A 16,769-nucleotide genomic window follows, 5' to 3' on the forward strand; every position below is an offset into this window, starting at 1 on the left:
ATGCAAGATATAAAAAATTTGAAAGTCATAAAACTTTTTTTCTCAAAATTGTTCTTTCTCAATAAATTCGTTGAGCAAACTGTGAAAATTTTGGTCACTTAGTGGTCAAGTTGGTCAACCAGTGGAAAAGGGAAGACATGGGTGGTAGTTAGTGTGTATAACAGTTTGACTCATGGATTGCCATGTGTTTTTAGATTGAGTGATATAAAATACACTTTTATTTGTTTGGAGGAATGGATATTTGAGTGATTTGAGCCAAATTTAGACTGCACTTCATATGTTTATATAAAACTGAAACTTTGTTTGAAAAGACCTATTGGCTCCAAAGAATATGACTGGACATGACATGATGACTTTATTTTTATCAAATCAACCATATAACAATTATCATAATTACCTACAGAATTTCAAAGCTGATTTTAACAGCAACAACTGCAGCACATTAAAGGCAAAGGGATGTGGAAGAACCATAAAAGTTATAACAAACATAATTTTTTTCTTTTACTCTGACATTCTTAGAGGTTTCAACACTGAAACACATTTTAGCTCCTTTATGAATGACGTTAACTGACCGGTCAGGTTTGTTTCTGTTGTTACTTTATTTGCATGGAAAAAGTTTATTACTTTGGTTTGGGATGAAATGGAATGAACCAAAAATGTGCAGGGTGTTGCAAATAAACAGATTTAACTTTTTATACTGGGCCTATCACGACTGAGGCCAATGTACATATTGATTACAGCCGTTGTCAGAGGATTGGTTCAACCAAACAGGTGCTTTTAAATCGGAACGCACTCTGTGTTTACTGTGAACACGTTACAGGTACACCCCCGCCCAGATTGGACCTTTCACGGGTGTATAGAAAGCACGAAATGGAACAAAATAAAACGAAATGGAAAAAATGGAACTACAGAAAGTACGAAATGGAACTAAAAGTAGAAGAAAATGGAACTACAACAAATGCAAAATGGAAAAAAATGAAAAACAACTTGCGATATGGAATAAAATTGAACGAAATATGAAACAAACTGAAATGAAAATCGATGGAAATGTAACAAAACGGTACTGTGAAAGGATTAGAATACAGAAGTTCCATTTCGCACTTTCTGTAGTTTCATTTTTTTTAATGTCGTTCCATTTCGCACTTTCTCAATTCCATTTTGTCTTCATTTCGTTCCATTTCATTCTTTTTCTTTCCATTTCGTACTTTACGTACACCGCGCCCACAGGTGTCCTGTAGCAGACGAACATGGCCACCTCTGAGGGGCGGACGGAAACTTCTGGCCAGCGGGATCATTCAGGCCAGAACCCGGCCAGGAAACAGGTAGGAACTTACTAAATGTGCTGTGTCCAGGAATGACAGTTTCCTGTCCCCCCTTGACTACATTTTGAGCGGCAGTTTTTTTTAGCATGACGATTTTTGCGGTCCATTCAATCATGCGTGGTGAGATCCATTACGTTCCGTGTGTTCCCTGAACTCAGGGGGCAAAACACCCGAAATAACGGGACAGCGTTTATCCGTTACGGTCAGTTTAGGGCACAGGTGTTTTTGTGACAAAGTACGGGTAGCTTTCTTCAAGGAATTGAGGAGGGCTGTGTTGAATTTCTTCACCTTTGCGACTCACTAGCAGAAAAAAACTTGAGGTTGTAAACTAAAAAAAGTAACGGTCCAGATGGGACCACAACACGGAAACTAGAAATTATGGAATTTACCAAATATGCCGATCCCCATAATTTTGTACAAACGAAACAACATCGAACAGAGAACTTTGTTAGCACAGACAGGGCTTGGTCTGTGCTACAAGATCTGCTACAGGAAGGCATTCTATACACCTTTCTTGAGAAGTGTTTTTGCGAGTCTGTAAGTGGGCACTTGAGACGTACACACCCTTTCTTTTGGCGCGCGGCTCCAGAGCTGTAAATTAAATTAAGTGATCAGCTGTTGCGCGCGAAAATCACGCATGGTGTTTCTGAAATCAACCTCTTTAGGCCACACCAATTTAATTTCTTGGTTAAAGGATTTCTTTTTAATTTTAGCACAAGGACATCATTAAAACAGAAGTCTGGAGTGAAAACATGCACCTGACCCTGTTCACTCCCTGAAACTGTGTGCACCAAAGTACAAACTTTCCTCTGAGATTCGGTTTTCATGTTGATTTTCCAATCTAGCATTTTTTTTTAAATCCGTTAACCAAGAAATTAAATTGGGTGGCCTTTAGTGAAATGTGATAAAAGAATGTTGCGTGCATCGCTGGAAATGTACTACAAGTCCATTGTTGTCGAAAGTTGATTTGAAGATTCAGTAACTGTAAGAGTTTCAGCCCATTTAGTTATGTCATGAATGACAGGATGCAAATAAATTGGGTGGAGCAACTTTTGTGGTCCTAAATCACCTGAAATGTCAGAGGTGAATCATTTGATGTCCAAGGATTGCAAGAAAAGAACAAGACAAGCTGAAAGTTCACCAGTGTGACCATAAGATATGTTAAACAATGTCAACAAATGTATGTCAAAGATCTTTGCAACAATTACTCTTACTTAGCGTTAACAGTAGAAGTTACATGTGATCTCATGTACGTACAATCTACCTGCTGCTTTTAACGACGTGTAGGTCATTCCTTGCCCTATAAAAGTAAATAGATTTAACGTAATAAATCATCTTGACTTGTCACTCATTGAGCCACCCTTCCTGGTGACAAGATGACTCAACCTCAACAGTGTCTATGATGTGCCAAGAGAAACAATACTAAAGTTTCGCTTTTACTCTCTTTTAGGCTTGTATACCGCCTTGTTTTTTAACCTCCTTGGTTCACCACCTATACTGCTAGACCATGGAGGTAGACAAACAATCCAAGACCAGACCGGATTCGTTACACTTGTTCTCTTTTGCCTCCCTTTTGTAAGGAGCTCCTTTCAACACCTTTGAAGAGAAAGAGTTGTAACACTTGACAGCTGTCTGTGTAACGAACCCCAACACCTTTTTTGTCTCGGGAGCATTTTTTCTTTTTATGGCCGACTGCAGATGCAAATTAATATTCAGAGCTAGAGTTGGTTAATAAAACTACAGCAATATTGTGTTCAAGAGCCTCTTTGTCAAATCCTAGTCAGATTTCAAAATTGCATTGATTAGATGAAATAGTTTTAATTAGTTTCTGTGAAAGAGCTTGAAAAGAACAACAATAAAAGTTGTAAACACAATGTATTCTGAATGAAAGCTAAATTTCAAATTGCCAGTCACCAGTGTATTTGGAGGATGGAAAAAGAGACAATCTTGATTTTCAAGTTCAACAAAATCGTATATAGCTGGTCTCTTAAAAATATGGCATGAATACACAAAACAGAAACGAAAACTGTTCAAACACAAGTTTGAGACAAGCATAGAAAGGGGAAAAAAGACTGGTTTTACTACAGTATGATATTATCTCTATGATAATACAGTATGACTATACAGTATGAGGTGAGGTTTAATGTTACGTGCAATTGATACTAAGTTACCTCATGCACCAGGTATGCCCCCACATCCTGTTACACCTGTTTATTACCTGCGACAGGTGTAAATAGGTTGCATGGACGATTGGTGATCCATGTACATGTACCACCTTTTGTGCACTTTTCATATTGCATATTGCTGTCAGTACTGTCAACATACATGTAAAACATGGCCAGTATAAGTACAGCTGAAATAAGTCATTTACACCTCATTTCCCGGTAACAAGAGGCGGTGACCCCAAAAAAAATCAAATTTCATTGACAAAGAACAAATCTTTTTACAGATTTTTTTGTTTTGTTGTCTTTTACATAATACATTTACATAATTAAGTTTTACGTCATGCATCATATTCAAAGAATAAAAGCAAGGGTCACACAGATCCAATTTTGGTCGATCAAAATTAGATTCATGGATCCCTGTCTAGTGAAGAGGATAGCAGTACCCAGTACTGTAAATGCAGAACTGTTCGTGGTGGTTTTATGTCATGGTTTTTGCCACGACCGCTTCACCGCGAAATAAAGCCACCGCAAACATTTGTGTGCAATACTGTATCAGTAAGTGACTATAGTGCTGCCGCAAACTTTAAACCACCGCGAACACTCCATTTTCCCCTTAGCGCGAATTAAAAACCACGTGAACTTAGATGCATTTACAGTATATGGTATGATTTTGTTTTCGTCTAATCTGCTGTAACTGTAAGTACTATTTTCTTGTGCGTGACAAGCACATGATGTCATGTCTGTTTTTCCTTCTTCGACACCCATTGTCCCACTGCCCTTCCTCCCCTCTGTTATCACACCTTCAAGTACAGCAACACACAAAGCCACCTGGCACATATCAAGTCCACAGGACTTACCAGGGGGTGACCTTAAATGCCTGAGACATCAAAATGCCATGGTGGTACATGCCAGGGCTCGAAATTCATCTTTAGGAATTGGTGCACTTGAATGTGCACCATAACCTAAAAATTTAGGTGCTCAGATAAAATTTTGGGTGCACGACGAAGACGGTGTGAAGTGAAATATCAGCAAAATGTGATTTAATACAAAGCCTACTGTCTCTCTTAAGAACTTCAATCTGTAGTTCTATAGCTAACTTCAAAATTTCAAACAAGTTATACATCAAGCATAGTACAAAGTTTACATTGTTTTTTCTGATACTTAGATTTCAAGACTGAATACTCTAAATGCAGTAATGTTCGCGGAGATTTAATTTCGCGGTAGGGAGAAAATGGACTGTTTGCAGTGGTTTTGAGTTCGCATTTAAAACAATAGTAGCGCTACAGTCACATAATAGAACGGCTTTTCGTTGTTGTTTAAATTTGCGGTTAAGAGTTCACCGGGAAAACCGTGAACATAAAACCACTGTGAACATTTCTGCATTTTACAGTATTCTGCATACTCGTGTCTACAAAAATGTCTAGGTGCACTGGTCACGGCATTCACTACCCAAAATTAGGTGCACATGTACAGTTCCTATTTTTGGTGCATAACATGCACCCGGTATTTGGAGCCCTGCATGCCCAACACTGACTGTGAGCTAGTGCAGGATTCCAGAGGGATTTGGGAGGTCAATGTAAATCACATTAGTGCCCGAGCAGGTGGCAGGCAGGTGGTAAATGGTGGTGCCAAACACACAGGCACTGCTTCAACTGAGTGGGGTGACCCATGGTATTTGCTGACACTCCATTAACAGACACTATGTATCAATAACATGTTATTTTGGAGGGTATGTGAGCATACATGTAATATACATGTATGATTGTACTGTATGAATCACGGGTTTGTTTTTCTAACCAATTGCAATGTCATAGGCTTATCAATGATGAAAGCAAATGCTTAAATCACGTTCTGCAATGGTCAAATCTGAACAGAGTTGATTTGTTGTTGTTTTTACTTAAAATGAAATAAAAGATGAATGACGTATACCATACTTTTATTTGAATTCTATACATTTTTGTTATATGTACTGGTCTCCCCAGTTAGTCTTGTAAGAGCAGTAAGTTTACTGAACACTGTTAAGTTGAACTTTACTGTTGATTGAAGGCATTCAGGACCATTCAAATGGTTGGTCAACATTGGCAGGGCTTACATGACAGTCAGGTACTGTTTGTATGTTGTTGTTCTACTGAACACGTGCATTGTCTGTTGTATACACTGGGAGGAGCCTGATGCAAATATCCTTGTTAGTCACCTGAGTTTTACTTTTTTTTAACTTTATCTTTTGATAAAGAATTATAACAGTTGCCACTGATGGCTTTCATAAAGCTTAAGGTCTCATTCATGATCATAATTTTTTTCCATCTATTAGGCTTACATGTTATGATACATGTTTTAAATGGGCGCGTTCGTAATGAAGCTATAGAAAATGCACCAATGTTATTCATTTTATGTTGAGAACATTTACCCTAGATCATGTAAAAAAAATGCCAACAGTTTCACTACATACAATCTCTTTTTATAGCAATTACAAACTGCACTTAGCTACATCCCCAAAAAGGCACTTTTCCAGCTGAAAGTGCATGACCGCATCACACACAATGTTGGGGTGTACACGTCCGACCTCGCGTGCAGCTGCCGAACTTTACCTGCTAATTTCTTCAGTTACAAACAAGCTTTCATCAGTTTGATGCTTGAGATCAATCAGGCTAGGGAATTTCCTACCAATATAAACACAGGTTCATGCAGCCGTTAAATTTTTTGGGTACGGACTCTTTTAGGGTACCCACTTGGAGTAATACAGGAATGAGACCTTAAAAGTTAAAGTGTACAAGGATAAGCCTTATGGCCATAGATGACCTCTAACTCATGTGTACTTTATTGAACACAATTAGAGCCTTTGGTAAACAGAGTTTACTGTTATTGGTCAGAACAACATATTTACCTCATTCTGACTGTTTGCCAAGTTGTAGGAACCTTATCAGGGCTATGTTCACTCTGTCAATATAGTTTGCTCTTAAAAACAGGCAGTGCTGTTTTGACTGTGTCCTGTGGTACATAATTACATATCAATAATGTCTTTATTACAAATTTTCACTTGTGAAAGTCAGAGTCTAACCATAAGGCTGCTTATGCTATAGTTACAGGTATTCTATTTTCTCAGTGTGACAGTGTAATATCCTGTGCAATGGCCTAGTGGGTAGAGTATTCGCCTTGCATACGGTAGGTCCTGAGTTCGATCCCCGGCCGGGTCATACCAAAGACTTCAAAAATGGTATATATAACTGCTCTCTCTGCTTAGCACTCAGCATTTGGGAAAGAGTATGGAAGTTAAACACACACCACTACCAGTGGACTAGCCCCCTGCTGTAGTGATTGCACAAAGTTGTGTGGCCCAAGGGCTATTGAAATGGAGATGGGTGCCGACCTATGCACCATCGGTGCGGGAAGGAACTTTGACTTTGACAGTGTAATATTGTGTAAAATACTGTCTGTTTGCATAAAGACTGAATTGTTAGAGACCTATTAACAATCTAATCTAAATGTTCATAGTCCAGAGGTCGCGTATGGAATTTGTACTCACCCAATAATATTGTCCTTTGACAAATGTATATTGATTTGACACATATTTTGCTTTCTTATATTCAGGACAATGGAGCTGGCTGTTTGAAGTGTGGAGACAATTGCCCTGGACTTCAACTTCATGAATGGAGGTATAAATGATATGAAAAATCATCAAAATCCCTTCATAATGTAACATTTAAACTGAGCTATATACAAAATTCCACCAGGGTACATAATTCCGCTACCCTGAAAAGAAACGTCCAAACAGATCTCCAACCCAACGTCTCCCAGTATAATTCACTCCTGTATATCTTACTGTACATACCTGGGAGGTGCTGCACTAGAGATCTCTCAAACCCACTGTTTTGGCGGATTTACACGGATTTAAGTAACCCGGCAGATTAATGTTGATGGAGGTTACATGAAACACCCTATATGAAAGAGACTGTTTCTGATACTTTTATTTTTCTCCTTGAAGTAGAGTGAAGATTAATGTTATTTCATTATTGATAATTAGGACAATTACTAGCTTCAACTTAGTCAAAGCACATCATGTATGTACTACATATTATATACAAACCTGTCAAAAGAAGTCCTGTAAATGCAGAAATGTTCACGGTGGTTTTATGTTCGTGGTTTTCGCGGTGAACTTTCAGTGCAAACTTAAAACCACTGCGAAACTTTTGCCCATCAATGACTGTAGCGCTACTATTGTTTCAAACATGAACTTCAACCCACCGCGAACACTCCATTTCCTCCCTACCGTGAAATAAAAACCATGCAAACTTAAATGTATTTACAGTATCCTCAAATTCTTCATCCTCACTAGTTGGCCTGACCCTGACCCAGCATTTATAGGCCACATAAATGCCTCAAGTAGTGATTACTGCGCTCAGTCTTACTCCAATCTCTGTTGCTTAACATATCTTAAATGTATACTAGGTACTTCAGGGTTGCCAATCTCTTATCCTTATCGTACTGGAATTTATGATGCTTGTTTGTAGGATCTCTTATCCTAGCCAAGGGGTTGACAAGGGTTCACCTTAAAACTCTGTGGTTCTTGTTGTTAAACTGGAGCTGGCACAGGACTGTGCTTTATTGCAATATCCAATTTTTGATTGACATAACTTATACTATTAACTTATAAAATGGTGGAGGAATGTCATGCAAGTCGCTGGTCACTAGTACCTATTATCACATAGGTAGATGGCGTCGACCAATCAGAAGCCACCATTGCCCACAATAAGTGGTCTGTTATCACGCCATAACACACCACTTATTGACGTCATGTCAGAACACAACCGTTCCATTTTGTAGAGGGGGTATCTTTTTTATGAATCTTTTTCTTAACCTTGTTTAAAGAATCTTTATAACCGTTGCATTTTGTAGAGGGGGTATCTATTTGATGAATCTTTTTCTTAACCTTGTTTAAAAAATCTTTGTTGTCTTAGAATTCCTAAAAATCTCCTTAGAATACATGAAAAAGGGAAAACAATTTAAAATTCCCAAAAATGTTCCGCGTGTTCCATTTGCTGTTGGCCAAAGAAAACACGTTCTATCTAAGATTCCGCGCGTTCCATTTCCTGCTGGCCAAAGAACCTGTGTTCTATTCAGGTTACCTTAGGTCATGTTGCAGGGAGATTCTTCAATGATAACATTTTCTGACTGACCTGAAACCGACCCTCCTATCCTGTGTATGGTTGAAATAAATAAATCAGGCAACAGTTGTACATATTCTTCATCATCTTCTGTTAAAAAAGGACAAATGTGAATTCTTAAATGCATTCTTAATAGTATAAGGGATCTATGCGTCAAACAGAAATTGTCTACTCTTATATGCGTCAGTTTGGATAAGCTATATGATAATAACGTTAATGACCCGCCTCTTCCTCGGTGTATATGGTGTCATAACGCCTGGTCATGTGCTATAACCACCTCATAAAACCACCTCGTTCGCTTCGCTCACTCGGTGTTTTATTCGGTGGTTATAGCACATGGCCAGGCGTTATGACACCATATACACCTTGGGGCGGGTCATTAACCCTTAATTAACATATGCTATATTTGGTCCATAGTTTAACATGGTACATTGTATTAGTTGGGCTGGATTATTGTCTCTCTTCGAAGACAATTTTAAAGTTTTAGATGATCAAAGTTTCAAAGTCATGTTTAGAAACCTAATGCAGGCAAATTTACTGTACTACACCTCATAAAACCACCTCGTTCGCTTCGCTCACTCGGTGGTTTTATTCGGTGGTTATAGCACATGGCCAGGCGTTATGACACCATATACACCTCGGGGCGGGTCATTAACCCTTAATTAACATATGCTATATTTGGTCCATAGTTTAACATGGTACATTGTATTAGTTGGGCTGGATTATTGTCTCTCTTCGAAGACAATTTTAAAGTTTTAGATGATCAAAGTTTCAAAGTCATGTTTAGAAACCTAATGCAGGCAAATTTACTGTACTACACCAAATACCACTTGAATGTGTTTATATACCATACTAATTAATACATCGCTCTGTAATGATTGGAACACCTCACCCCTTAGTGTTCTGAACTATGTAGTTTAACAATGTTCCACCACATGATAACTTTTAACTGTCACCTTTCATGTTGCAGGAACTGTTGTACCCAGTGTAAGTGCAGAAGAGAGGATCATGATGTGTTCAGCAGAGATGTTACCACCCTGTTTGAGAAGTTACAGATCAGTCAAGACACACCTGTTGCAAAGGGGTATGCCTGGGTCTCACCTGGGATTTCCTCAATCGACAAGGTAAAACATTGACATTTATTGATATTTATACCTTTCACATTGTTATGATGATAACAAACTGTAATTGTCTTCTCTTTTTTGTATATCAACTCATAATTCGTGGTTAAAACCGACTGTTCGACAAATCTTGCTCAGAGTCACTGACGAAAAGTAGTGGATGCTGCTTGAAATGTCTGACTGTTTCAAAGATTTATCCAGTTGCTGGAGTAACTGTTATTTGGCGTATCGTATTACCCCGGATGTCTAATCTTCATCGACGTAATGATTTTAGGTTAGAGATCCAGTTTTGATTGTAACTGTGTCTCGTAGCGTAGGAAATTGTTGTTGCCAACATGCTTATTCTAAAATATCTGTATATAACTCCATTCTTATTACTTAAAGAAATAAAACATCCCCAGGTAGGTATTATATTATGTCATGCTGACAGATTGGTATCCCTAAGGCCACGCCAATTTATTTTGTTGCTTCTCGGAATAGCCTGTCCTGTTTTTCCCATTTTGAAAAAAAAAATTGGGTCACTATTCCCATTCACAAATTTGAACTTCCAATTTTACTATCTTTTCAGTTGTAAAACTCGATAGCGACCAAAATAGATTATAAAGGCTTAAAAAGTGTGGTCACATCGATCATAAGTTATAATTTTTCATTCACTATTTCTCAATATCAAGCCATATATTACAATTGGCAAAAGGTAATTTTCTAACTGAAACTGTACTAGATCAAAGAAAGGGGTTCATTGCATAAAATGAGCCATACAAATCTGAAACTTGAATAATCCTCTTATTCATTATGTTATGTAAACCCTTATCTTCACCCAGGTTATTTGCAAAAATAAATATTTTTTTCCCTGTCGCTGCAATTTTTTTGTGAAAGAAATCTGAGAATCAACAAATAAATTTGGTGTAGCCTTTAAGTCTTGTTTTCATTTGTAAAAACCATCATTAGTTAGACATGTATCACTTTTAATGTGTTTGATATAAGTTTTCACTACATCACTGTGGCATCTATTGGAGAGAATTTGTTTTAGTGCCAACAACTGGTCATGTCCTCGGTGCTGAAATGACATCCTTTCGATGTCGTTGTGTGTCTTCTGTTTGGATTGCAAAGAAGATAAGGAAAAAAAGATGATAAACAAGTGTCTAAGACTCTAGCAAGTTTTTGCCCTTTACCACAACAACACATTATGTCCTTGGTGCTGAATTGTTATCCTTTTGATGTTGGCATTTGTCTTCTTTTTGAAACGTTAAAAAAGTAATGGAAGAAAAGCTGATAAACAGGTGTCTCAGACTCTGGCAAGTTACTGTCGATCTGTATTTCCACACTGATTTTCACTCTGCTTTAGACATAAACCTGTACTTCTTCTCTTGTGTTTTTCAGCTTTGAAGCATAGTCTCAACACAGTACAAAGGTCACTTTCAAAAAAAAAAATAGTTAGAACCCTTTCAATGATATGTGGTGATTTGTCTGTGTTTTTCTAGCTTGAAGAGTACATGAATGCACTGCCTGATGACAGGGTCCCCAGAATAGGCACACCGGGAGAGAGAGCCAGACAACGGAACCTGGTCCTGCAGTTACCACTTCAGGTGCTAGATGTCTCTTCTCTGTAAAATTAACAAGGACGTTGCTTGGTTGTTGTTGCCATTGTAGAACAAAGATGTTGATATTATGATACAAAATAGTATTGTGCAATAGACAGAAGTTGCAGGAAACAGGCAACATAAGGAAAGGCAAAACAAGAAAAACAGTTTCAGTTCCAGGCTGTTTTGGGGCTTGCATACTGTCTTTCTTCTTGTACACACTTGTATATTCTTGTCACACTTGTCAAAATAGAGACAGGTGCTGTAACCCTTAGCATATCAAATGAGATCTGCTAAAGCCTAGCAAAATGTTGGGGCTAAGTTTACAAAGGAAGACATGTTGAGGGACCACAATACAACCACCATAGTTAATTGCGCAGAATATTATATACAAGTGTCATATTACACCTGAATGCTTATCATAAATGTGCGTCCCTTGGTAGGACTTTGATGAAGCGTTTTGTGGCAGCGAGCTGACAGATGCAGAGAGGAGAGACTTCAAGTTATTCCGACAGAAGAGAGATTACCAGTCCTATGGGATGGGAACAGTCCAAGAGAGTATTGAACGAGACATGGTAAGTGCATCATCACTTTCCTTTTGAGTAAACGTATGCTGGGTCAGTGGAGCATTCACCAAAGTCATTTCCATTCCCTTGTGTGAATGCCTAAATATGGAAGGTCATACAGATAAACATCATCTTTTACATCATGCAAAAGGAATGCCATGATTAGGTTCTATATTTAGCTGATGGCATGCTGGACCCTTTGGCTGTTATCAAGATCTATGTGATAAGCTATATCTAGTTTATCAAGATTTCAAATACATCATATATATATATATATATATATATATATATATATATATCCTAAGTAACCATTGAAGGTGTCTGTAATTCTGCTGTGACAAGGATGAGGTAAAGTATGTCTTTCAATATTGTTAGAATTTGCTAGTCCCTTTGGGTAATACATCAGGGCAACAGGTGCAAATTTACCATAATTTCAATTTTAAAGGGACTTTATTCTGTGAAGAAGTTTGCTGTGATAATCAAGTTTTTGTTCTCTTCAACAGAAATGTCACAAATGTGAGGGTACAATCCCGGAGGGGAGCATAGCGGTGTTCACTTCTCACACAGGTCCGGACGTCTGCTGGCACCCAGGCTGTTTCTGCTGCAGTACCTGTCAGATCCTCCTGGTGGACCTGCTGTACTTCTACCGTAGCAGCAGCATATACTGTGGCAGGCACTACGGAGAGTCCTTGCACCCCAGGTGCTACGGTTGTGATGAGGTGAGTGCTTTTCAGATTGACTTCTTTGAAAATGCCTTAGGGGCAGATCATGAAGTATCATAATTGTTTTCTTCTGATTAGGTTTAGAGAATATAAACGATCAGATCAAGAATGTTTCAAGCCTTCCAGAAAAAAAGTGTTAAACAATTTTTTTCTGGAAAGTTTGAAACAACAGTCTTGATTTGATCGTTAATACGCTCATAACCATCGTCATCTTTTGATGATAAATCTATGGTTGTCTCCAGTACCCATCCCTCTGGATGGACATCTGTTTGTCGAGACAGACAAAAATGTCACCCCATATACATGTATGTCCAAAAAATCTGAAATTGATGAAAATGTATTTTCGTAAGGCCACACCAATTTTTTGGTTACTTCTCGGAATAGCCTCTCCTGTGTTTCCCATCTTAAAAAAAAAAATTAGGTCACTATTCCCATTAACTAATTTTCACTCACGATTTTACTATTTGTTCAGTTGTAAAACTCAATAACCACCAAAATAGATTATAAAGGCCTACACATACCTAAAAAGTGTGGTCACATTTTATCATAAGTTATAATTTTCCATTTATTAAAACTATTTCTCAATGTCAATCCATATACATGTTGTATTACCTGGCAAAAAGGTAATTTTGTTACTGAAATAATAGTACCAGATCAAAGAAAGGGGTTCATTGCATAAATTGAGCCATACAAAGCTGAAACTTGAATAATCCTCTAAATTATTCTTTATGTTATGTAAACCCTTATCTTCAACCTAGACTATACCAAGAAAAATGTAAAAAAATTTCCGCCCTGTCGCTCCAAATTTTTTCCGAAAAAATCCGAGAATGAACAAATAGAATTGGTGTGGCCTAAGCTTGAAATGACAGATTTAACTACAAAAATTTACAACATGGGATCCTAAAAAATGAGTAGGACCAAAACCTCCTTGGTAGGACGGAAAGAAATTCAAATCCGTAGACAGCCCTGAATAAATCTTAATTCTTTAGTACAAGTCAGCTACTGTAAAATTGAATGTGACTCAGTTGGTACCCTTGAGGTCAACTCCTGAAGAATTAAGTCCTGTCATGTAAATAGATTTTTGTAACAAGTTGTGAGATTGAACAATTCTATCTTGATATGCCTTTAAAAAAAAAGTTAGATGAACACAATTTTAAGTCTATATTTAACTTCATATATTTCAACAAAAGACTGTAGCTATCTTCAATTCATTAACATGCCTATTCAGAGTTTTGGTACAAAACCTGGTTCTCCCAGTTCCTTTCCTTTAGTCACTGAGGAAAGATAGCGGATGCTGTCTGAAACGTCTGACTTTTACAAAATTTTTATCCAGTTGCTTGAGAAAACATTTTTGCCGTATCTTATTACCTCAATGTCTAACATTCATCAACTACTGCAGCTATATAGTCTGTAGTCCCCAGAAAGCTGAAGTTCAAATACTGTAAATGCAGAAATGTTCGCGGTGGTTTTATGTTCGCGGTTTTCGCGGTGAACTTTCAGTGCGAACTTAAAACCACTGCAAAACTTTTTGCCCACCTATGACTGTAGCGCTAAAAGCGAACTTAAAACCACCGCAAACACTCCATTTTCTCCCAACCGCGAAATAAAAACCAGGCGAACTTAACTGCATTTACAGTAATACCAGACACTACAAGGCTGTTTTGTAGGGTTGACTCCGACAGTTGATGTAGGACCTGCCAACTGGGCCACGTTCGTGCCACAAATACGAGAAGGCCTTGTATGCACAACAACCTGCCCATGTTGACTGGAACTTTCTCCCACAAACTGACAAATGCCAACAGTGTCAGCCAGTGTTGTCACTGGGTGGGTTGTAATGCTAGGGTCAGGGTTTTGTCTCTCTCAACCATGTTTCACTATGTATGTGTCCCCTGTTTCCGACTTACAAGTTGTTAGAGGGGATTATGTCATCTTTTTGGGTTAAATTGTGCCGTTTCATAAGCTTTGAGGCATCGCGATTTGAAAAAAAAGATATACATGTATTTTCAGTTTTCCTGAATATCAAATGAAGAAAGAGGATGCTAGAAGTGTTTCTCCTTGTGCGGTTTGGGGCAAAACAAGTCATCCTACTCGGGCCCACTTGTTTACTTCAGACAAACAGGTCGGAATGCCACATGTGTCTCTACTATGGCTTACATATACAGACTGTCCAATAAGTCTTGTAATGATTTGATAGCAAAGAAAAGAGCAAAACTTTGTTAGAGATCAGAACTTTAGAAATTTTCCTCAAGTACATGTACGTTTGTATGATGTACATTTGTACATGTATCGATTGATAGAAACATTCCCTTTTGTTTTGACATACAGTCAAACCTGTCTATAGCGGTCACTCAAGGGACTGGCCAAAACTGGCCGCTAAGAACAGGTGGCCGCTATGGAGAAAATGTCGATTAATTGACCACGAGTGACACATATTTTCAGTACCCACTGAGATACATTTATTCACCGTACAGTACACATGTAAACAGGTAAGGCACATTTTAGAAGTTCGATTGTTGTTCTTTTACTCCTAGTTAGTTAAGAACAAAATACATGTTGCTCAGTTGTCACTTACTGTTCGTTTTCGACCGTTTTCAAACATAAAATCGTGGCGACAATTTTCCTCAGTCTCTTGTTGTGGCTTGTGTTGATCAGCATCTCAGCCATTTATGCTAATAGGGTACTACTCAGAAGAAGGTCGCTCTTTTGAGGGCTTTTTGTCTTTTCAGAAAATTGCAACAGCCCAAATTTTACATGTAGACTGTCTTCAATAGTAGATTATGTCTCAGGTCGATAAGTTTTACATTTTTTATTTTATTTTATTCAAATTGCAACGGCAATACAAAGACCACCCAGGCAGCGTAGCTGATTTGGGGTGTCTAATACAGCACATACAATTCATCATCACATACAATTTCAATGTTGAAAACTACGTATATGTACAAATAAGGTCACTAACGTACACAATGATTTGATAATGATAATAATAATAATAGTACTAGTAATAATAATAATACTAATAAATGACAAGTAGGTTAGAGGTTTGAGAGGTCAGAGGTCAAGGTTAACAATACTAAAGTAATTAAGATTTGAAGTAGTTTGGCATGGTAAGTTGACATGGATGGCTTAAATGGAAGGACCATTGAAACGCTTTGTAGAGGAAATATATGCTTCGACAGCCTTAAAAAGTTTTTTGTTTGTTAGATTGTCATAGCCTGGTAACCCCTGCAGTAAGGTAGACACGGACAGACGTTGTTGTGTGAGCTGGTGGACTGTAGCAGCTAGGACGACCCGGGTCGTCCCTCTGGCTGTTGTAGAGCGGACAATGTAGCAGGTAGTGGGCAACAGTCTCGGAGGACGCACCGCAGGAACACAACTTGTCTTTGATCTTCATTAGATGCAGGGTGGAATGCAAAGGGCTCCAGTCCATTCTTAGCCTGGTAGCGAGGATGTTGTAGTGCCTAGAACCTAGGCGTCTGTACGCTTGATGCTGCATAGAGGTCAGGAGGTAGTCTTTGCACATTCTCTTGAAGTTGTTTAAGGTCGAGGCCTCCTTCAGTCTCTGTGGAAGTTGATTCCAGAGGGTTGATGCATGAGGGATGAAGCTGGACCTGTACACCTTGGTTCTGCAGCGAGGGACGTGTAGGTGTGTTGTGTTGCGGAGCTGAAGTCTAGTTGACCTCTGTTCTCCTCTTGTGGAGGGGATGAGCGACTGGAGGTGTGCTGGCACGAGGCCATTCGTGAGCTTAGTGTCTCCTGGAGGCCAGACTGTCCCATTCTAGTTCCTGTGCAAGTCTGGTACTAGGAGTTCCCTTCATGGCTCCGGTTGTAAGGCAGCCTGCATGGTATTGGACTTTGTCAAGCAATTTGCTGGCTGAGCTGCAAAGATCACCTAGCAGTACAGAGGCGTACTCCAACTTAGTCCTGATCATGGTGTTGTAGGCTAGTTCAAGAGCCTCCCTACTTAGTTTTCCTCTAAGTTTACAGAGTGCGCCTATAAGTTTCCTGGATTTACTGCACATTGTTTGAACGTGATCAGTCCATCTCAGGGTTTGGTGGATAGTAACTCCAAGGTGGGTGTATGACGACACTTGTTCGACGACTTTTCCAAGGATGTATATAGGTGGGAGCTGG

At 38.6% G+C, this 16,769-nt stretch overlaps 1 protein-coding gene across 1 annotated transcript in view; it reads left to right on the forward strand.

Moving 5' to 3' along the window:
* Positions 1-1,224: 1,224 nt before the first annotated feature.
* LOC136437989 (testin-like) overlaps positions 1,225-16,769 on the forward strand; it is a 33,524-nt gene continuing 17,979 nt past the window's right edge. The window contains exons 1-6 of the mRNA XM_066432609.1: positions 1,225-1,322; positions 7,076-7,140; positions 9,620-9,773; positions 11,252-11,356; positions 11,794-11,925; positions 12,420-12,635. Of these exons, the coding sequence (XP_066288706.1) occupies positions 1,248-1,322; positions 7,076-7,140; positions 9,620-9,773; positions 11,252-11,356; positions 11,794-11,925; positions 12,420-12,635 (747 nt within the window). The 5' untranslated portion in view covers positions 1,225-1,247. The remainder of the gene's footprint in view (positions 1,323-7,075; positions 7,141-9,619; positions 9,774-11,251; positions 11,357-11,793; positions 11,926-12,419; positions 12,636-16,769) is intronic.

Source organism: Branchiostoma lanceolatum, chromosome 1 (assembly GCF_035083965.1).
Source record: "Branchiostoma lanceolatum isolate klBraLanc5 chromosome 1, klBraLanc5.hap2, whole genome shotgun sequence".
NCBI classification, from domain to species: domain Eukaryota; kingdom Metazoa; phylum Chordata; class Leptocardii; order Amphioxiformes; family Branchiostomatidae; genus Branchiostoma; species Branchiostoma lanceolatum.